Genomic DNA, 22,901 nt, shown 5'->3' on the forward strand with positions numbered 1-22,901 from the left:
TAAACTGCTGATAATGCCTCTACTGGATATGTGCAGTGGGTGGGAAGCCAAGGTATTGGAGAGGACTTGAGCTTTCACTGATATTCACCCTCAAGTACAAGCTGTGCAATGAATATTTTAACTTTATCTGTTAGGGAGATGGTTAGTGTACTAGAACAGCATTCAAATGCACTGCTTTCTCAAGTATTTCCTATTAGCATGTTTAATAAGGCACTCTGTTATCCCCTCAGGTTGACTGTCATTACTGAAAGCTGAAGTGTTAACTGTAACAGCACACAAGGACTATAAAAAGGCTTAATTTCTGATTAGGTTGAGCAATATTATTGTAATATGTTGTGGAGCTGTCTGTAGAATAGGAGGTGGTGATTGTTGACAGCTCCTGTATGTGTGTTTGTGAAAACTGTCTTTTAAAATAAGTATCCTTTGCAGTTAAAATGTATCCCTTACATCAGCAATGGATTTATTTTCTCCACAAACTATTTAAATTCTTCTTTGATGGTAAAGATTATACAGTTATTGTAGAACTTTTCAATTCTTTCAGGAAGTTAACCAGCATGTTTCCCCTGTCCTCCTGAGTTCTGCTACTCAGATGTGAACAATGTTCTAAAATTAACAGTTCGCAAGAACTCTGGTTTTGTCAGAGTAAAGCAAAAACCTTAAGGTATAATTTTGTGGGAACACAACTGAAAGAAAACACTTGATGAAAGTCTTTTTGCCTATATAATGTAACATACTTCTGGGGTCAATCATAGTTCCAAGGCACTAAATTCAGATTGCATGTCCAGTATCCAAGATATAGGATGTTTACCAGATTTCCTGCAAAGTTGCTGTGAGAAAACGTTAACTCAGCTGTAGACTGCAAGTTTTCCCTTGTCACCTTAGGAGTTTGCTGTTATTTATACTCCCATTGCACCCCCACTGAAAGCTCACCTTGACTTTGTATTCAAATTTTCTTGTAGCATAGCAGCCTCTGCTAATATTTAATTCCTAATTCTCTTTGCCATAAATTTGCTTCTTCATCAGGTTGCCCCCATAAATCCCCTGTCTGTGGAATCACTTGCTGCTTGAAATCCTTACCATTAACACAAACCATTATGGGATGCTTCTTAATTAAGTGAATTTTAAAATTGGCAGCATTAAAGTTGAACATTTGAATGAAAATTTGCTCTTTCAAGGTATGTGAAATATTTTACCTTGGTTAACTACTTCAGTGCAGCTGTATATGTTTGTGAAGGATGTTATGAATGGAAACATTTTAGTTTATGCCTGTTCATTTGGAGCTCTTAACAACACAATTTTTTGTTATAAGCTGCATATGTTCTTTGTTTTTAATAGAGATTAATTGCTGAGTTGCTGTACTCTGAAATAGGATCAGAGATTTCTTTGCACTTTTTTAATGGTTATTTCCCATTTTAGTTTTGGTTTCCACCTGGACAGTCTGGAGTCCCATGGTGGTTCAGGTTACTCCATTGTCATAACTAGTCCTGCCTGGTACAGTCAACTGGTGTGATTGTGAACTGTTTAAAGGAGATAAGTGGTACAACCCCTTGAGAGGCAGGTGGATTCCTTCTAGCTGGTTGTATTCCCTGGTTTGCTTGGCTTTCGTGCAAAAGGTCAGCACAAGCTGGACAGGAGGGACAGAACCATGCTACAAAGAGACATCAGCTCCTGCATGTGCCTCCTTAGCACTTCTAGTTAACATCAGTCCTTGTTACTAAGCATGAAAGACTAATTGAGTTGCAGTAACAACAAAAGTATGGCAGGAACCCTTCCCTGTGTTTTTGCTGCTCCTGCCACTGGTTATTGGCTGATGCCAGTGAAAAGACTGACACATTTCTGCTACCTCAGAGCTCTTTTATTGTGCTAGCAGTAAAAGTGCATCTCATTCAATATCCTGTCTCCAGCTTTTGTTGCTCATCTGTTCTTGTGACGCCCCTTCCCTCCTGTTGGCAAGAGACATGACAGGAGCGTGGTGGAAGTCCTGATCTGGACAGGGTACATTTGTATTTGTCTGATCTTGCACAAAGAAGTCTAAAATGATTCAATTTCCTTAGCATTAATGCTCAAATGCATTTTACAAACAATAACTTGGATTCCATTTTTAGTCCTTGTGTTTTCTACTGTAATCTCATTTCTTAAAATATAATTCTAATTGTCATGGGAACTTACCTTCATTGACCTTTTTATTTCTCTTGTCAGTAGATTTGTTTACTTAGTTTCTGAACTTTTAAATGAATTCTTTATGATGCTTACATGTTCATACTGGAAATACCTTTCTGGATGATAAGGTGCCTCTAGGATGTCTTTTCACACCTCTGGTCTATTGATTCTCTTAAAATTGAGCTGTGTACAGACTTGTCTCTGCTTTCTACTGGTAAGTCTGCAGATTATAGTAGGAGCCCTAGTAATTAGTCTCCTAAGTGATTTTAGGGGTGGAAAAACATTTAATATGATCATTTCAGCCCATTGTGTCATCTGATGTTTCCCGTAGAATAATTAGATGCATCTTCTGGTCGAAATTTAAGGAACCTTCTGTTATGTTTTTCCTAAGCTTTATCCTTTAATGAGGTCAGAAAGTTCATGCCTTGGTTACTCAAGTGGATAAAGACTGGACTTCTCAGCTCTCTTTTTTCATATTTCATAGCTGTGGTGCACAATGTAGAGCTTCAGGCTTCTCTGACAGATTTCCAGCTAATTATTTTCGTTTTCTATTTCTCATGTCTTGTCACTTATCAGCTCTACTAGTTAGGTAGTAATATACTTGCCTGCAGCAAGAATCTTTTATTTGGTATGAGCAATTTAACAGTGAGAGCATATTAGAAAATGTCATCCAAGTGTAAATGAAAGCATTCTCATATGAAGGACTAAGGAAAGATTCCATTGCAGCTATATTTGTTTTGCTAAGAAAGCTGTTCTTTGTTTTCACATTTCTTTAATATCTGGCTGTTAAAATAATTACATAACAAATACTGGTTATGTATTTTAGAGATTTTTGTACTTGACTAATACTTAATGCACTGCTTCTAAGTATGCCTTTTCAGAAGAACTTACTCTCCTATGTTCTAGTGTGTCTTAAATGGAAATCAGAGGGAAGTCTGGAGAACATAGATGCATTCTAAGGCAACTAAAAGGAAATGAGTAATACAATTAACACTCGAGAATCTAAAATATTATTTCTTTAAAGTCAAATGATTTTTTTTCTCTTATTTTCATCAGTTTTAGAATAGCCATTTTTTCACTCCTTGTGTTTTTTCAAGAAGAACTTTGCTTTTGTGTATGAGTGCTTGCACTGGGAAGGCTTTCCTAATTGCCTCCTCCTGTTCCCCGAAACCTCCTGCTGTACCCTCTCAGACTCAGAGTAGCAAAGCATATGTTTTGATATTGAAAGGATAATTGAAAATATGTAACAAATGGGTCTTTTGAATTGAGATTTTTGCATGAATCTTTTGAACCTGTAGGTTTTGGGGCACATGGTAGAGGAAGTGAGATCTAAAGAGAGATCCACAAAGGCTGTTTTAGACAGCAACGTTGTGAACACATTTCTCAGGGCAAGAAAGCTGGCATGGAAGCTGCAGAATTACAGAGTCATTTTGGTTGGACATCCATGTTGAGATGATTAAGGCCTAACTGGGCATGGTTCTGGGCAGCCTGCTCTAGCTGCCCCTGCGTGAACAGCTGTTAGATTAGGTGATCTTCAAATGTTTCTAGCAAATCTGTGTGATTTTGAGCTAATACCCTTAGATCTTCTGCTATTTATTGCAGGTTTGATAATAAATAATTTCAGCTATTTATTAGTGCCAGCTGAATAGCTGATATCACTTGCTAGCTTGTGACAGGACTTGTGTCACAGGGGTATGCAAGCTTCCATTTCTCTGTTTTTTCCTGTAGTCATCAACTTGTGAGAAGAATGCAGCAGAAACAATAAATGTGTTGTCATGATGCCTCTTGTTCAAGACTTCTTACAAATAGATGTTAACTTTCATACCACCCCTGTGTTATGCAACAGGTTTTAGTTTCACCTGTAAGAGGGGCAAGTGCTGTAGCTGTGTCTGCCAGGGTTCTGACAGTGTCTCAGGGCTGGTGGTGTGCTCAGAACATCAGTGAGAGCTGCTGGTCTGAAAAATGGTGTGGCTCTCCTTTGTGGAAGTCTGAGAGGCATTTTTGGCTGTCATGCTTTGAACAAGATTCCTCTGCAGGTCCTGGTAGAATGATCTTCATCAAGATTTGAAAAGGGATAAAAGGTAGCTTTTTTACAAAGCCTGTATTGGTTTTGGTCCTGCACATCTTTCTAACTGCTTTCTAGTAAAAACCACATAGAGATGTTGCCATCTTCTCAAATTAACTTCACTGAATGATTATGGGTGTCAAAGATACATGTTAACATATGTGGGGGAATAGAGTGTAAGAAAATAAAGACTGTGCAGAAGGCAGTCTCACACCTGAGGAGTTGCAGCTGTACTATCACCAAAGATTAGGAACAGGCTGCCCTTAATAGGCCACAGCTGTGCCCAATAAGGATGAGTGCTACAAAAGAGTGGGTTAGCTGGGTGAGGAGAGAGTTGGAGCCTGTTGATTGTGCTGTGAAGAGAGTTGGAGGCTGTTGGCTGAGCTGTGAAGAAGGAGTCAGTGCTGTGAGGAGCTGCACATGAGCAATCACCAAGAAGGTGTGGGACTTTAGCAATAAGATGACAACAAACATACGGGCCCAAGGATCCTATGGGAAGATGGCCACACCACAGTGGGGGAACAAGCCTGGGCATTGGGTGAGATGCCCAAGGCAAGGGGATGGCTGGGGAGCAGGAAGGTCTAGCCTCACCAGGCCAGGGCTGCCACAGCTGTAGGGCTCTGCCCCTCTGCTCCAGTGGCAGCTGTTGCCTTGGATGGGTCCTCAGTGGCTTTTGTTTCCAGCAAGTGGCCACACACCTGTGCTTTCCCAAAAAGGATTTGCTGTTATATGTGTGCAGTCTCCATCACTTTAATCATCATTATTTCAAATACTGACATGAAATATGGAAGAGAAACCTCCCTAATGGTGAGCTGGGCTTGAAAATTCACTTCTCTGTCAAATACACAAAGGACTATTTGAATGCTTCTTTCCATGATGCATTCTTGTTGGCTTTGAAAATTGGTAAATTGGTTGAATAAATTTTTAATGCTCTTTTTTTTCCCCTGACATTTTCATTTGGGTTTTTTATTCTGTGCCGGTTGCTCAGTTGATAAGAGAAGGAAGCATTGGCATGTCCTGGGAGGCCCTGCTGGGAACTGGTTATCATGCTGAGAGGCTGCTGTGAGTATTTACCTACCACAACAAAGGATCTTCTCTTGCCATTTTGTTATTGAATGATCTGTATTCCTCGCTCGAGCTTTTGGAGGCTCCCGGCAGTCCTGTCAGGCTAACCTTGTTGCAAAAGATGATTTTGTGCTCTTAGTTTGGCGAGTCAGCCAGGCTAGCCAGAGCCTCTGCCCATCCCATGATGAATCCCTTCTGCTGTGACACAAGCCAGGAACCATAGCTGTGCTTCAAGAGCCATGTGCTTGCTTTTAAGTGACCCCTTTTTCTGCTGGGGCTGTGGCACTGGCCTGTGCTTCTGTGGAGCTGCCCCAGGCTGGAAGATGTATTGTGTCTGATGGTACTTGGCTGTGCTCAGGTTGTATCTCAGCTGACTTCAGTCAAAATATGGTTTTGGGTCGCTGCTGCCAAATGTACAAAACAAATTGCTGCTGGTTGTCAGTGTTGGTTCTTGTAAGGAAATAGGGATTTCGACCACCAAAGTATGTGCTGCAGCCAGGTATGCTCTTCATACACTGTTGAACTGTTTTTACAGTTTGTGTGTGTTTCTTGTGGACATTTCTGTCTTTTGCACAAATGACTCATTGCCTAGTTAGTAGGAAATACTGCTGGTGTTAAGACAGAATGAAAAGCAGCTGTGGTTTAGTGGTAGTCCTTGTTTCCTTATGGTGATAGAGTTTTTTTGCATTGAATCATAGAATGGTTTGGGTTGAAAGGAACCTTAATGATCATCCAGTTCCAATCTCTCTGCCTGGGCAGGGAGGCCACTCTCTAGATCAGGTTGCTTAGGGCCTAGCCAGCCTGTACTTGAAATAGCACATGGAATATTTTTAAACTAAGTCAGGAAATTACACAATAATAATAACGATAATGCTTAGCCTTGGTTTTGTTTCTGGCTGTGGAAACCATGGTAAAGTTATTTCTAAACAGAGTTTTGTGAACACCTGATGTCTTCAGTTAGCCCCTTTGACTTATGTGTGCTTACTTGGATTATAGAATCTCTTTCTTTCAAAACTATAGTTATATCTATCCTTTTATTTAATTTCCTTGTACATGCAAAGCGAATTGAAGAAATTTATTCTTTGTATCATTACATCAAACCTTGAAATTCCAATACAGCTGCTAGCAACCATTTGCTTTTTGAATGCTTCTAGAGTTGGTTAGTTGCATTTTTGTTGTTTTCATCCTTTGAAAGTCAGAAATCAAATTTGTCCAGGTTAATCCATTCAAGTGTGTGCTGATTTCACCTTGAATAGAGTTCATTTTGTAAGCAAAAAACCCTAAGTTTAAATCCAAAATATAGCCCTGGCTGCTATGAAGAATAATAACTCTACCCCAGCTGAAACCAGCGCATTCTACACCCCCTATTTGCTCTAGATGCTGTTATCATCATATTGCAAAAGTTCCCATACTTTCTTGCTGATTGCTCATGGGCATCTCACAGCACTGACTCCTTCTTCACAGCACAGCCAACAAACTCCAGCTCCTTTCTCAGCACAGCTCACAAACTCCAAGTCTCTCCCCACCTAGCTAATCCACTCTTTTGTAGCACTCATCTTCATTGGACACAGCTGTGGCCTGTTAAGGGCAGCCTGTTCCTAATTTCTGGTAATTAGTACAGCTGCAACTCCTCAGGGATGAGACTACCTTCTGCACTATCTTTATTTTCCTACATTCTATCCCCCCACAGATGCAGTGCATTCTTATTACCCATGAACCTCCTGCCCATTCTTTGATATAATACACAGATATCATTCCCATGGTCTATGGACCACCCCTATGGAATATCTGTAAAGTGTCCATTGAGTTCCTTTAGTCCATGACTTTGGGCTCCAGCTGTTGGGATGGTCACTCAGGGCAGGAGAGGAGGTGTTTTCTGTGGAGTTACTGGGCACCACAGCCAGCTCAGTTTGGGTCACTACTTGTCATGCCAGCCTTGGTCAGCTGCTCAGCCCTGTGTAGCTGCTCGCTCACTCCCTGCTGGAAGGGTGAGTGAGGGAGAGAATTGGAAGAGTAAAAGTGAGAAAACTCATGGGTTGGAATAAAGACAGTTGAGTAGGTATAGCAAAAGCCACACACATGAGCAAAGCAAGGAACTCGTTCACCACTTCCCATGAGCAAGAAGGTGTTGAGCCATTTGCAGAAGAGCAGGGCTACATCATGTGTTACAGCTGTTGGGTGGGGAAGATGGACTCCACAACTCTGACTGTCCCCCCTTCCCTCCTTTTCCCCTGGCTCTGTATGTTGAGCATGATGCCATGTAGTCTGGGATATCCCTTGGATCGGTTGGGGTCAGCTGTCCTGGCTGTGTCCCCTCACAACTACTTGTGTGCCCCCAGCCTTGCTGCTGGGGTGGGGTGAGAGGCAGAACAGGCCTTGACTCTGTGTAAGGAATAAAGAAAATATCCCTGAACAGTTAACACCGTTTCCAGTACAAATATAAAACATAGCCCTGTACTAACTACCATGAAGAAAAAGAACTCTGTCTCAGCCAAACCCAAAATAGTATTTTATGATGAAAAAGCCATGTAGTATCTCTTTCAATTTTATAACTGTAACTGAATTTATTCCTGTAGGTGTAGCATCTATGACTGTGCCAGTGTACATCGCAGAAGTGGCTCCACCACACTTACGAGGCAGATTAGTCACCATTAACACTCTCTTCATCACTGGAGGGCAGTTCTTCGCCAGCGTGGTCGATGGAATCTTCAGCTACCTCGCCAAGGATGGATGGAGGTTTGTGAGCCTTCCTTGCTAAAAGCAAGCTGCTGTAGTCCTGATTTGGTTGACAGCTATTATAATTCTTGTTGGTAAAACAGAGTTTACATAGAAAGTGGTAAAACTGTGTATTAAAATGGAACTTGGATATCTTGCCAAAATAGATCCCTCATGCTTTCGCTTAAGCTTAATATTCACAGCATGCACAGGTTTTTTGACTTTGCTAAACTTTAAAGTGGGAGAGTAATAAATATACATCACAAATGTGAATGATTGTCATGACGTTTATGAAGGTAGCTTGCCTTTTGCATTTACAATAATTACATGCTGATTTTTCAAAAGGCAAATTTCCAATAAGTAATATGGTGTATGTGCAAGATAGAGCTGAAGTTTGAATATTCTTAATCTGAGCAGTGGTCATCTATCAGAATTGAAGGATACTGTAGCATAAATTTATAGCTAAAATCTTATGTTATAAAATAATAAAAATCTATTTTCTGGGCTGCACAAACCCAGTTCTCTCAGACTCTTCTATGTCACATGCTCCATTTGTGCAACTCATCTTAGTGATGCATTGTTATTCCTGGTTTGTGGCTTTCTCTGGTATTTTGTAGTCCTAGTGCAGCACGGTGCGTGGAGTAGTGAAGAGCAATAGTTTCTGCAGCCTGCTGGCATGTGCTGGGTGACTTTTGCAGTAATGCTGTGTTTTATGCATGTGCCAAGTACTGCTCTGCTGGATTGAATGAAGAAATAAGCTACCACCTCAGTGATGAGGTATCCAAGTATTCCAGCTGCAGTGCTGGAGCTGTTAATTAGGATGGTGTCATGTCCTCAGCTAGTTTATTGCAACCTGAGGCTGAGCAGGGAAGAGTGCAGATGGTCTGTCACCTGAAAGGAGTGGCCAGCAAACACATGAAGAGAAATCACAAATATCTGCCCCTGAGTCATTACACAGAAGAAGGAACATCACAGCAGTTATTGAGTCTCTTACTGACTGAATGGCTAAGCACTGGAGTGCTGCAACAAACAATAAGGAACTTAAATTTTTCTTGGCTCTGCTTATTCTTGGAAATGCTGGATATTAAATTAAAATAAACAAAACAAATATTTAACATGACCCTTAGGTTAGCTTTATAAACTCTGCTAATGCCATCTTAATACTATTGCAGCAGTATGTCAGAGAAGGAGAAATGTTACAGCAGACTTATTAAATTTCATGCTGGATTTTTTCAGGTCTGCTAGACATCTGGCTTCAAACACAAAGTCTTGTAATCTGTATAGGAAAGAATTATATTAGATTTCTGAAAGCTGGCTCACTGCGTGAAATGTCTAAAATTGCCTGGTTTACTCTAAATTGATTATATCAAAATGGCTTGCTCTGAAAATTACACCAACTCTAGAACTTGCAATGGATGTTCCCTCTCAACTAAACGTTTTCCTTTTGACCTGCTCCTTTTATTCAACTTTGATCAGAATTTTGCAGATTGGAAACTTAAGTTCAATGAGGGAGCTCTGTCTGTACATTTCTTTCTTGTCTTGTCTGTGATAAACAATCCAATAGAGACCAACTGGTATGAATCAAGCTTTCAGGAGCCTTGATTGATTTTGCCTCCTAAGATGATTGCAGGCACCCAACTGCTTAGTTCTGGAGGCTCTGCTGCATTTAAGTGACTGAAGGGCTTTGGAGGAGCAGAAATTTAAGCAACAGGAGTCTGAAGACTAAATCTGCATACTTAGATGCATGAAAACATACTTCAGCATGCACTTTGACAGGATACAGCAGTTGGTTTTAATCTCAGTTTGTTTTACTCTTCATTTGAAATAGAAAAGGCTTTCTAAATGTCCCTCCAATAAAGATATTGAATCTACAATTTGGTGAGCTTCAGTGGTCTATGTATTTTGTACACTGCTACCAAAATGTTTGTGGAGAAGGAAAAGTATAGAAATAAATGAGGTCATTAATGAATGAGAGCATTAGTGAATGAGGAATAAGAACATGAGTGGATTAGTGACACTGTTAGATACATTGACTGAAGACTACTCAGCTAATAAGCCTTCCACTGACTTTATGGTTTGAATTTATTTTCTTTCTTATGCTTTTCTTTTTTAACTAATAGTGAGCTATATAATTTTTAAAGTGTTACCAAAAAAAGAGAGCTGCTAACTGAGCTCTTTCTAGACCAAGTTTTGTTTGTATGACCTTTGGAAATTTTGACTGGTTTTAAGAAGAACTTGAGAGCTCAGCTGGGGGTGGGAAGACTGGTCTGCATGCACATTGTCCTGGGATGGCCATCCTCTTTGCATTACCTTTTGGGTATTCTTTTTACCATTCTCCAGTTTTCTGTCTTTTGTACTGCCCATGTTTTTCTTCATTAAATGCCTCTAAGAAAGTATTTTTCCATTTTTACTCAAAATGCATTTGGACTTGACAAATGCATTTGGTTCATTGCCCCTAATATAAGGTTTTCAATAATAGTTATTTTCTCCTTCCTACTCAATTAGCAATCTCAGGCATGCTTTATAAAAAGATCCAGGTAAGAGGCTGCAGAGTCACTGTGAAAGCAGGTGTCCATCCTGGGGTGTGGAGAGAGGAGCTAGAGCAGAGATTAGCAAATCTCCTTAATCTCCTGACTGATGTCAAGGTGTGAATTTGTTTATGAGTACAGGCTACCTCAGTATTCAGAGGGACTGGTTTCTGGAGGTGTTTTAATGATTGTATCCACTGATGTGCAACTTGTGATAACTGCAATAATGTACAGGTGACACCAGACTGTTTAAAGCCTTTAATGAAAGTGAAAAGAATCTGGGTGAAGTGTAAATGGGAAAAGGTCAGATGTAAAAGCAGAACAAAATTATACACGGTCATGCAATTCTTTTTATACTTTTGTTGTTTTACTGAAGAAATATAAAAATGTGGTGTGTATAGACCAGAGCCACCCATGAAAATTGGTGGTGTGCTGATCATTGGAAGTATAACTGTGCTTTTACCAGTGGTAATTCTCTGTTGAGTACAGAAATAGCCTTGATGCTGTAAATAGTAACCCTTGGGCATCTAAAATGCAGTTTTTATTTAAAACCTCACACTGCATCTGTGTGGAGATTTAAAAGCAGACTCTCTGAAAGATCTTGTGTAAATTGCTGTGCTGGTGCAATGAACTTTTTTCGGTGTTTCTGCTTATAGTCAGAAATTTTCTAAATTAAAACTGGCAAATGTGTCTGTGTATATGTACTACTGACTAAATTATACATTGCTCTCTGGCTGGGTTTTTTTGTTGTTGGTGTTTGTTTTAATATGTTGGTGAAACAATTAGCAGGATTTCAATCTCATCTTTTTCACCAACAGTTCTTGGTTTTCTCCATGCATTTGCTTTCTCTTTCTGTTGATTATTGTCACTGAAGGGTTTATCCATTTTCAAACTAGTGTAATATTTCAGGTTTTTTGTTTAGTCTAACTTAGTGTCCTCAGGAGCAGTGGCACTAGAGTCAGTGGTGGCAGAATAGTCACCATGTTCCTGAGATTTCCTGGAAATGAAGGAAAGATCATGTTTTCTAAAATATCTGCAGAATATGATTCTTCCCTCCTTAACTTGCAGTGAGAAAGAATACGAGGAGTGGGAGATTTAGTCTGCAAATACAGTTTGACTAGCTTTAACTAAATTTTCTCATAGTGTGTTTTTGTAGGAAAATAGTAGATATGTATCTATTTTCTGATTTATTTGCAGGTACATGCTGGGCCTGTCAGCTGTACCAGCAGTTATACAGTTTCTTGGCTTCCTGTTTCTTCCCGAAAGTCCCCGCTGGCTCATTCAGAAAGGGCAGACCCAGAGGGCACGGAGGATTCTGTCTCAAATGCGTGGCAACCAGGCAATTGATGAAGAGTATGACAGCATCAAAAACAACATTGAAGAAGAAGAAAAGGAGGTTGGAGCAGGTATGCTGAATACTTGTTGGCCACTCTGTCTGTCAATGAGGAGATAAAAATCAGAAGGAATGTTGAAGTTGTAGCTTGTGGGAGCTTGATGCTTTTATTTATCTGTATCAGTTTTGCTCTTTGAAGTATTTAATGTACTGGTAGCTTCAAAATTGAAGATATTTCTAGGATCCCATGCTTTCAAATTAGGTCCTGATTTCTTAAGTGAGGGAAGAGTAAAGTTGTGTAGGTTTCTTAAGTTTATACCACCTACGCTTATGTGAGAATTGATATCAGAAAATGGATCAGTTTAAGAATGCACATCTCCAAGAGTGGAAATAAATAAAATAAAGTTTGGTTTCTTTCATCAGTGGAAAAGGCCAAACAGACATGAGGGAGGTCAGAAGGTATTGTACATGGTTCAATTATCCAGCAAACTGCATTCTAGACAAGAAGCCTTTGAAAAGATGTACAAAACAAGGCCTGTAGTACAGAGATTCTTTTTCTGTAAAAGCAGCTTCTGAAAGTCCGTTTGATCTGTCCTCAAGAGAATAAGGCACCTAAACCAAATCACCTTTTTCAGTCCTTTGAATCTTTGTGTCATATTTGCTCAAAACTTTGTGTTCATGTATGTACTTATAAAACAAGATTACCATTTGATTGACTTTCTGTACTCTGCATATTTTTTCTTTGCTTTCTGCAAAGAAAGTGTTGACCTGAGAATGTCAACTAAGGCTCTTAAGAGTTATCCTTGATAGGAAAATACTGGAGTTTCTCAGAGCTAATGGAAAGAAAAATGGATGTTACTTTAAATCTGTGTAAACTGAGATTCAGCATCTGATTATACCTATTCTCACTGCCTTATGGAGGTTTCTTTGAATCTTACAATAAATAATTATGAGTCTAGAAAAAGATATTTGACATATAGTTGAAGAATTTTTAAAATATTCATCACTAGTGTGAAGCAGGGCTGGGGTTTTTTTCCCTCACACACAGTTTTGAGGCTTTGAATACCTTTTTCCCCAGTTCTTCAGGACTGGGAAATGAAGTTCATTAAAGCTAATTTGTTAAAAAGATGAAGTGGGTATTCGTAGAACAGCTTGGACTTAAGAGTCCCGTGCTTAGGTTCTTCATTCTAATTAGGGATTGGGGTATTCACTTCTGAGGAAAACCACTTAATGTCCAGTACTAAAGTTTAACACTTTGTAGAAATAAAAAGAACATGCATTTAGCCTACTCAGTCCCTTGTTTTCCATCGCTGGGCTATAGGGTATGACCTTGCTTGTCACTCCTAAATCTTTTGTCATGATGCTTCTTAACAATTGTGAATCAAATGTGGTGTTGTAGGTGCAGTAGGATTGACTCCATTGTTAAATAAATCCTTTATATATTTGTAGCTTGGACTGGGACACTAATTGTGTCATCAATCAATGAGATTGTTGTCAGGGATGTGCAGGTCTCTTGGTTCCCCCCACACACTTCCCCAAAAACTTAATGTGTTCCTGGAGTTTAGTTAAATCAATCACATTTCCTAGGAGAAAGCTTGGCTACAGACAATCAGTGTTTTGCTCTCAGATAATCTGCAGCCTCAGAGTTGTTACCCAAGGGCATTATAAAAATGAGTAACAAGTATATGCTGTCCCATTTGTTATAAATGCTTAGCAGACAGGCATTGGGCAGCTATGGTCACTTTTGATTCTGATTATAATTGTACTTCATCTCATTTAACTCAAGAACTTCATTGTTATAAAGAGGTACTTTGTATGTCAGCATCAAGACATACATTGCTTTTGTTAACTTTCTGCGACTTACAGGTGGTATTTACAGGTGGTGTTAAATTGTAATTGCTTTCATTTCTGTGAGGAGTTGTTTGGGTCCCCAGTATTGAATTTTGCTTGTGTAGTGCAAAAGCAGCTTTCTGTTCATGGTTCCACTGGCAGGTTTTCAGGTATTGACAACTTAAACATGTGCATCTGCAAAGACTTTGCATTTTATTTTGCTATGTGTATATTAGTTTGGGTGGGGATTTTTTTTGTTGCTTTTTTTTGGGGGGGGGTTATCTATATTAATGGGAAACTTTTTTTTATTACTTTCTTCTATTTGTGGCAGACAGTGTTTTAAAATGTTGGTTAATAGCAGTGGCAGATCACTGTAAATCCTGTCAGACATTTTGAACCTCATTCCAGTTTCACAAAAAACTTTAATAAACCTGAAATGACAGTGTGTGTTCATGACATTCAAGGAAAGATGACTTTGCATTCTGAAAATCATCTGGCTTACTTTTAGGTAAAAGTGCATTTTCCTTTGCTGTCTTTTTCTTTCTTGAGAAAGGACAGATGTTCTTTTTCATTGACTGATGCAGAAGCATCTCTGCCAGTTCCTTTGAGCATCCCTAAGTGAAACTAAGGCTGTGTTTGACTCCTTCTCTGCAAGGGAGTAACACAGTGTAGCCATAACACCTTCTCCAGTCCTACACTAAAGAACTGTCATGCCTTTTGGAACTGTTTCATCAACTGCTCTCATCATGGAGGAGTGAACTTCATCTGTATTGTTGAAGCTACTTTAAAGTTTGGTTTAAATGTGTGTCATGAAACTAGAGAACTTCACTGCATTTTTCACATGACCATCAAGCAGCACCTGTCTTCAAAATGACAGAAATGCCTTCAGCAACAAACTTCTGCTTCAGAAGTCTTTTATACAGTTATGGGATACCTGTTGAGTGAATGACTCACATTTCTGTATCCTTTCCAATACATTTAATCAAATCAGTGCTGCTGATACTGATAAGCAGCTTACAGTTTAGCATTTTGAGATTGGCATCAGGAAAATAATGTATCTTTTTGACAAATACTTTCCTCATGACTGGTTATGCAAATGACATTTTTTATGGCAGCTGTGGATACTGCTTTTGCATGCTCTGTTATGTACTTGCAGTGTGACTTCTGGTGCTGTATCTTTGCATTTTGAGAAGGGGAAGGGAGGGTATTGCATTCTGCAGTAACATTGCAAGACAGGTCAAATCTTGGTCATCATCTAATCATCATCTGTTAACATCAGCTCTCAGATGCTGTACTGCAAAAACAGGCTGTTGATAGGAAAATTGGAATGAGGAAGATTTTAGAAAAAGAGTGTTCCCCAAGAGTTGAGATGCAGAGTGACCTTCCCCCTCAAATATGGGGATACAGATTCCCCAGTGCTTGGCTTAGGTTGTGAAGCCTCATGGAGAGAAAAGGGAGAGAATGGTCAGAAGGGGGTCTGCAGTTGAGAGAAAGATCAAAGACATTGCTGGGAGAGCATTCTGGCACAACTCTTCCTAGCAAAACAAGTCTGACTCACACTGCTTTGAGTTGTAGTTTTTAGTACAGTTAAGGCAGAGGTTCTGCAGTGCACCTTAGTTAAAAATAGGCAATCAAATCATAGCAGTGCAGGTAAGCACTGGCACAGGGGCTTAATTGCAGAATCAAAGATCATGGAATGGTTAGGGCTGGAAAGTACCTTAAAGATCATCTAATTTCAATCCCCCTGCCAAGGGCAGGAAGCTGTTTACTTGCAGCCTCATCCAGCCTGGTCTTGAGCATCTTCAGAGATGGAAAATCAAAACTTCTCTGGGCAGCCTGATCCAGTGCCTGAACACCCCCACAGTAAATAATTTCCTCTTAATATCTAGTCTAACTGTGCTCTCCTTCATCTTAAGGCCATTCCCCCCATCCTATCACTACATGCCCTTTTAAAAAGTCCTCCTCTAGCCTTCTGGTAAGCCCCCCCTACATACTGGAAGGTTGCTCTAAGAGATCTCCAGAGCCTTCTCTTCTTCAGGCTGAACAGCCCCAGTTCTCTCAGTCTGTTTGTAGGAGAGGTGCACCTCTGTGCAGTCAGCTGATTCTCTGGATTCATTCCAGATCCACATCTGTCTTGTGTGGGGAACCCCAGAGCTGGCTGCAGCACTCCAGGTAGGGTCTCATGAGAGCAGAGTAGAGGGGAAGAATCACCTCCCTTGACCTGCTGGTCACAGCTCTTTGATGCAGCCCAAGATGTGGTTGGCTTTCTGGGCTGCTGGCACACACTGCTGATTCATGTCCAGCTTTTTGTCCACCAGCACTCTCAAGCCCTTTTCCCCAGGGCTGCTTTCAATCTACTGTCCACTGTCTTTGTGCTTGAGATTGCTGTGACCCTGCTGCAGCACCTTGCACTTGGCCTTATTGAACTTCATGAGGTTCTCACACACCCACCTGTAAAGCCTGTCAGGATCCCTCTGGATGATCTCCCCTTCCTCCAGAGCATCAGCTGCACCACACAACCTGGTGTTGTCAGCAAACTTGCTGAGGGTGCACTTGATCCCACTGTCCATGCAGCTGTCAAAGCTGTCACCTTACTGACCCCTGAGGATTGTCACTCATCACTTCTCTCCACTTGGACACTGAGCTGTTAACTGCAAGTCTCTGAGTGTGACCATCCAGCCAATTTTTATCCACTGAGTGGTCCATCATCAAATCCACGTCTCTCCAAGTTTGGGCAAGGCTGTGATGCAGGACCCTATCAAATGCTTTACACAAGGGGGATATTTTTTGCCCTTCCCTTATTCACCACTGCTGTAACCCCATCCTAGAAGTCCACCAAATTTGTCAGGCTGTGGATATAGATGAAGTAGCTTGTGCTCTTAAGCAAATTAAAGTGTGGGATTTGTAATGTTAGTTCTAGAGCAGGCACTTGGGAGTGAACTTAATGTGGTGGTTTGTGCATGAAAATAAAGCTGCCTAGCAGACCTTTTGTACAAGTTTTACTGGCTGCTAGTCTAGTAGTCGCTTCTGACTGGAAAGAAATCATTATAGCATCCAGTTGAGATGTTTTAAATTATTGTTAATTTTCCATATGCTGGACAGTACTACAATGTTCAATGCAAATTGGAGAAAAGTATCTGTACTGTCTTTCTGGGTGCAAAGTGTATTCAAACTACATGGGTTTTCCTCCCACCCCTGCAGGTAGCTGTCCTCAGCTGTGATGTGCCAGAATGCATGGATGGTATTTCACACAAAATCAGAAGTGATGTGTTTGGTACTAACTTAGCATCTTGATGAAATGCACGTCATTTGCATTAAGACTAGACATTTATTTTTGTGTAGGTGAAGGATGTGTAACTGTGAATTGTAATTAGGAGAGCAATGTAATCCCCCCCAGCCTTAATTTTCCCACATTTCTCTAATCTGTGAATTAGGGTTGAGATTCTTGACCTTATCTGCTCTGCATGTGGACCTTTGCCTTTTGTTATCTGTCATTATGTGTGTATATGTGTCAGCTTCTGATCATGAAGATGTCTTCTTTGCACATGTTCTCCTTGCTGATTTTGCCATGTAAAACTACTGGGGCTCAGTGGTGCATGGAACCATGCTGCTTCTGTGAAATTCAGTGAGACATTTATAAAATTGATCATTACAATGTAATATTGTTAACCTTCCATTCTGTGCCTGTACCAGAATGTTATGTAATGGGCACTGCTTCTCGATGAGACGTTTTCCTGTGTTTTCATTATTTTAATGCACTTTTGTAATAGCTGAGCTTTTTTTGTGGCACAAAGAAAGATGCCACTCTTTCAGTCTTGTAGGCTTGACTTACTTTTTTTGCTGTATTTCCTATTTCAGCAGTGAGTCAGTCTCCTTTTAAACATTTTGTATTTCCCTGTTGGAGATCTATGTGTTATGACAGAAAGGTAAAGCCACCTCATTGCTTTTAGGTTTCAGCTAGTAATTTTGTCCATTTAACTGAAAGTTAAAATATAACATTATGAGGCAGGAGATCTGGACCCTCAGTCTTTCCTGGTTCCAGTATTTCTATTTCTGCACCTTTGCTTCTTAAGTAATATTTTAACTTGTTAGTATTCCTGGCTGTGGCTTTGGCTGGAAACATTTGATATGCATCTTTCTAGGGAGACACTTAGAAGCTTGCAGTGTTTTCATTCTTATTCATAGTTCTCCTCTTGCTTCTGGGAGTGCTTTTTATCCCAAGGCCATTGCCCGACATGCATGATGCTCAAAAAGAGATAGTCATGCTTATTATTATTGGACATCAGCTGGAATCCTATTTAATGAAATGTGGTAATTCTGTGATGCTCTGGTAGGGCTGTGTAGATCGCTGAATAATTCCACTTTTGGGCACTAAAATCCTTATTTGGAGTTAATTCTTCTTTTCTGATAATCAGTGGCTTTTCTTGCCTGTAACCATGAAATTAGATGGAAGACTCTGGGGCAAGAGGAAACAAAGGATTTGGTTAAGGGTTTGTTGAAAAAGTCCCCAGATACAAAATGGGTGGTAGTCATGTCAGCCTCAAATTCTTGCTTCTGGCAAACCAAATGCCAGCTTCAGTTCCAAGTGGGTTTTGCTTTTAGGTTTGTGGGACACTTGGCTGATGTAAGAATGGAGTGTCTTGGTTTCATTCTTGTACTTTAACCATTTTATACTTAGAAGTAGTACTCAAGAACAAAAATTCTTTCTGTGTATGTCTCCATTGGAGTTTGTTTGGAGTTGAACCCATTAAAAAAAAAGCACTCCTGGTTAATTAAAATTCATACAATGCAGGCAAATAGAACATGGAGACATTTGATCTTGAGAAAGTACACTAACAAGATTTAGTGTACAATCAGATTAACAGACAAAAACTTTCTACACAACTTGATAAAGAATATTGAAAGTATGAATTATTGTATGTAACAATTAATAGAGAGAGAGAAGACTTTTGGTTCCCTTTAATCCTTAAAGTCTTCTAAACAACTAACTTATTCTTGCAAATATGACCTTTGAAGCATGTAATTTATAAAAGACATAATTGTTTTTTGCCTTGTACAAAAAAGTGACTGCTATATTTGAAAAATAGTAGGTTGTTGCTGGTATCTTAGAGCTCTGCTTATACTTTAAGAATCCTGCTGTGAGTTTGTTTACCTGGCAAAGTGTTTCAAGTTGGCCTTGCTTCAGTGGCTCATAACCAAAACTAATCCCTTAATCTTTCACCTAGTTTTTTGATGTACTGGCATAAAGTGAACATTTAGCTGGACATGGTGGTTAATGGCCATTGAAAATCACAGATCTGAAAATCACAGATCAGTTGTGTGTTTTGGAACAAGTTCTGTTTTCCTGAATTCCAGACAGATTTCATGTATGGTAGTCCTAAAGGACAGGAAAAGTAAAACTTGGTAAAATTTCCTCTAGGTATAGGGAAGCACTGAAAGGCAGGACACTTTCAGGTTTAGTTTAGTTTTGTTAGGTCTACTATGGAATTTCTGGAAATACATTTAGCTTTTTATTGACAGTGTTAATAAACTTTTATTAGGTCACAGCTTCTGAAGCCTACAGAAAATTCAAGCTGCAAGTCTGAAAAATAACATTTAAAATACTTCATCTGTTATGATGATTCAACAATAGATTTGAGCATAATGAATTTGCTTTAAGCCAAATGACATTATTCACAGAATGAACTTGGATTTGCTGATATTTGTATAGTTCAGAACTGCTGCTCTTCTAAGCTTGGCTGTGGGTCTGCATGTATAGAAGCAGTATTGGAATGCATCACTGAACATCCTGCTGCACCCCATGCTTTGTTTAGGAACAGGTATCTGTTTTGGGAAAAAATAGGTTTCAGTGTTAAAAAATATTGGAAGATTAAGACTACTAATTAACATCCTTTTATCAGAGAAGGTGGTTCTTCTAAATCAAAAACTGTCTAAAGAAGAGGCAGTGAATAAGGATAGTGTGTTTCAGTCAAGTCCAAGGGAATAGGAATTTGTAACTTGTGCTACAAAAACAAACAAATCCCTATGCTTCTTTCCCCTGCCCTTTGGACAATTTCAAATGGAATAGTTTATTTTTCTTTCCTAATATGAGCAACCAAAATTAGACATTTTTGGCTGGCTCTCAAGTGTTAAAATTATCTCTGTTTCATGTTTGGGATAGCTACAGAAATTTATATTTATAGAAAAGTATCTATTTCTTTTAATACAAAAGCTACTAGTTTTTGGACTTAAACAAGTTGTTCCAACTGACCTTGACCTAGATCAGTTGCTAGAAGGTAATGGCTTCTGGCCCCAATTTCCATGTCTTCTCAGAGCTCAGTTCAGTGCTGGAAAGTGATGAGCTAGACACATTTCTTGGATGTTCTAGAAGTAGTGCTTAGTTGTATAACTTGGGCTGTTATCAAAAGTCTTCTATATAATAACATAAACTTCAAACAATACTTCTTATATTTACAGTAGTGCCTTCTCAGTCAGGGGAAGACCCCCAAGATATTGTGGTGTGTGATGAAATTTTGGGAAAACTGGACAAAAGATTCCTCCAAAATTGAACTTGAAGGGCTTGGGGGGTGGAATATTCTTGATCAACAACAACAACAACAAAAAAAGTAGATGTGTATAACATGAGTAATAGTAAAAGAAACATAAAAAAAATTAAAAAGAGTCTGCCAGTGTGCTGGAGGGCAGCTTGGGTGTGAACTGGGTTGCCAGCAGTGTGGTAGCTTGGTTGTGCTAGAAATGGGAAACCTGAATTTCCTGAGTATTCTTGTGGGAGAGGTGGGCACACACTGCCTTCACAGTTCATTTGTGTTTTGGGGCTTGTGTTATTTCTGGCATGGTTACACTGATGTACTTGTTCCTCATCTGAAATTGTGGATCTACTTTTCCTATTTATGTATATCTTTTTTAAGGAGTAATAAAATGATGGTGCCTCTAGAGCTGCTAATGGTATTCAAAAGCAGCTAATTAGAAAAGGGGAAAAAAAAGGCCTGGTTCTTCATCATTTCTCTGCTGAACTAGCATCTGCACTGAATACACAATTCTAAGTCAAATGCTCCTGCCTGAGCCTCCTGTTTACATGCAACAGGGATTCAGACAAAATATAGTGTTGTGTGAAAATGTTAATGGGTATAGGAAAATTTTTTTTATAGACTGCTGAGGAATATTTTTAACACTTTGCTAAGCTTAGTACTATGCTTCTTTGAGCTAGCTCTTAGAGCAGGTTCCATAGCAAAAGTTGGAGGTAATCTTGGTGCTTCTTTGCTCTCAGACCTGTGAAGAAATTCAAAAATAGATTTAAGGATTTTAATAGCAATTTTTATATGTAAATGCTCCAGACAGATAGTTGGGCAGTCTTTGTCTACTGGTCCCACTTTAGCCTTTTCAATATAATAATTAAAGTTATTATTGTTATTTTTTTAAATAATGTTGTTTTGCAGTGTTGGATGGCTCTTCCTCTGCAGCATTTTTGTGTGACAGGTTTTGCACAAGGGTGGGGCTTGGTCCACCCAGCAGATGTAAATGATTCTGCAACAGCAATAGTTTTTCTTTGATTCAATAGTTAGGTGAACACAGTGTTTATACAGCCTGTTTAAATTGAAGTATTTTTTAATAGGAAGAAACCATTAGAGAGGAAAAAGGGTTATAAACAGTGTTTGTGCTTACTTCTTTTACATAAGGCCATGTTCTGCTCCTACAATACAATAAAGTTTTGTTCTTCCTGGAGACCTTCACCAAGGCATTGTCTGCCTGATTTTTGTCCAGCCTCATCTTTTTGCTTTTCTTTTAAAATAATATCATTGGGTAGTTTTTTTTTCCTCCTCTCTCTCTCTCTCCTGCTTTCCAGACACTTTGTTCTTCTAGTGAACCTGAAGAGTTTGGTTCAGAATAAGCAGCTGTGCTTGCACACTGCCTGATAGTTAATCTAAAGTATTCATGAACTGAGCACTTTGGTAAATCTTGTCAACCAGTGTGACATCTCCCGTAACTGACATGCTGCCAGATGAGGATTGTGTTTTGTTTGACAGAAGATGGATTTGGAAAAAAAAACAAACAAAAGCTTTGTTGTTGTTTGTTGCTGTGTATATTGCTGCTGTGATTTCCAAACTACCTGCGCTCCTTTACACAAATATTTTCAAGCTTTCCCTAGGTTAAGAGAGCAAGTTGTTGGGATTATTCCTTTGGAAATAAATTTAAAAATTGTATGGTACTTCCATGTTGACTATTTGACTAAAATATATATTTAGGCCTAGTGCTTTCATCTAGGAGATGAGAAACAGATTCTTTCTTTACATTCATTCTGTTTGACTGTAGTGTTTAGAAATGGTGAACCAGTTCAGAATTTTGTTTTATTCATAACTTTTGGACAATAAAAATGTTAGAATTCAGCTTTCCTTTTTGGTCATGTGCTGTTTGTTTGAGTTTTTTTAGAAGTATCCCCATAGCCATTGTGAGGCTCAACAGCTGTAGTATGCTAGCCTTGCTCTTGAGCCAAATTCCAAGGAAAGAGCTTTCACTTTGTGTTATTTCACTCCTGAACAGGAAGGGTGAGCACAACCTCTGCTTTTATCATCTGAATGAATGCATCTGGGGGCTTACTCTTATTTGGGGATCTCTATAAGTGAAGTGTTTTCTAGGAATTTTTTACACTATTTTCTATTCTAAAATATTACAAGTCTCCTGGAAAATGTCCACGTAGATTTGAGAGGGTTTATATGGTTGAAGCATGTGTGTGTGTGCATGAGATAACTAATGCTTCATGAATAATTCACAATGAATATTTTTTCTAATTAATTTAGACTTTCTTCTTGCCATTTTTACTAAGAATTCTTTGGAATTTGTGGCTTTTACAAATATTTAACTGTATTTCAATCGTGTTCTAGAAATACCTGCACAAAGCTCTGATTAGCTCAGAAAACAATTACAGAAAATTAAAAAAAAAAATCAGTATGACTGGTCCCTCTCCACCCCTGTGTTCAGGTTTTCCCTTTCCTGAAAACCAAACCAACTTCTCTGCAACAAAAATCCCACCCCTTCCATCAACAATTCCTTCACCAAAAACCACTGGTCGTTTTTTAGCACTCTTTTTTTCCCCCTCAGGAAACTACAATTCTGTTAAATGTCACTCCACTGTTCCTGTAGTGGTCAGTTTGTGTATGGCTTTTTTCCTTTGAACAGTTAGACTAGCCAGAGGTAAATATTGCATTTG

General features: G+C 39.2%; 1 protein-coding gene across 1 annotated transcript in view; it reads left to right on the forward strand.

Annotated features, from left to right (window-relative positions):
• SLC2A13 (solute carrier family 2 member 13) overlaps positions 1-22,901 on the forward strand; it is a 145,298-nt gene that overhangs the window by 19,596 nt on the left and 102,801 nt on the right. Inside the window, exons 2-3 of the mRNA XM_059471898.1 lie at positions 7,867-8,026; positions 11,731-11,939. Coding sequence (XP_059327881.1) covers positions 7,867-8,026; positions 11,731-11,939 — 369 coding nt within the window. The remainder of the gene's footprint in view (positions 1-7,866; positions 8,027-11,730; positions 11,940-22,901) is intronic.

This window comes from Ammospiza nelsoni, chromosome 5 (genome assembly GCF_027579445.1).
Source record: "Ammospiza nelsoni isolate bAmmNel1 chromosome 5, bAmmNel1.pri, whole genome shotgun sequence".
Lineage (NCBI taxonomy): Eukaryota > Metazoa > Chordata > Aves > Passeriformes > Passerellidae > Ammospiza > Ammospiza nelsoni.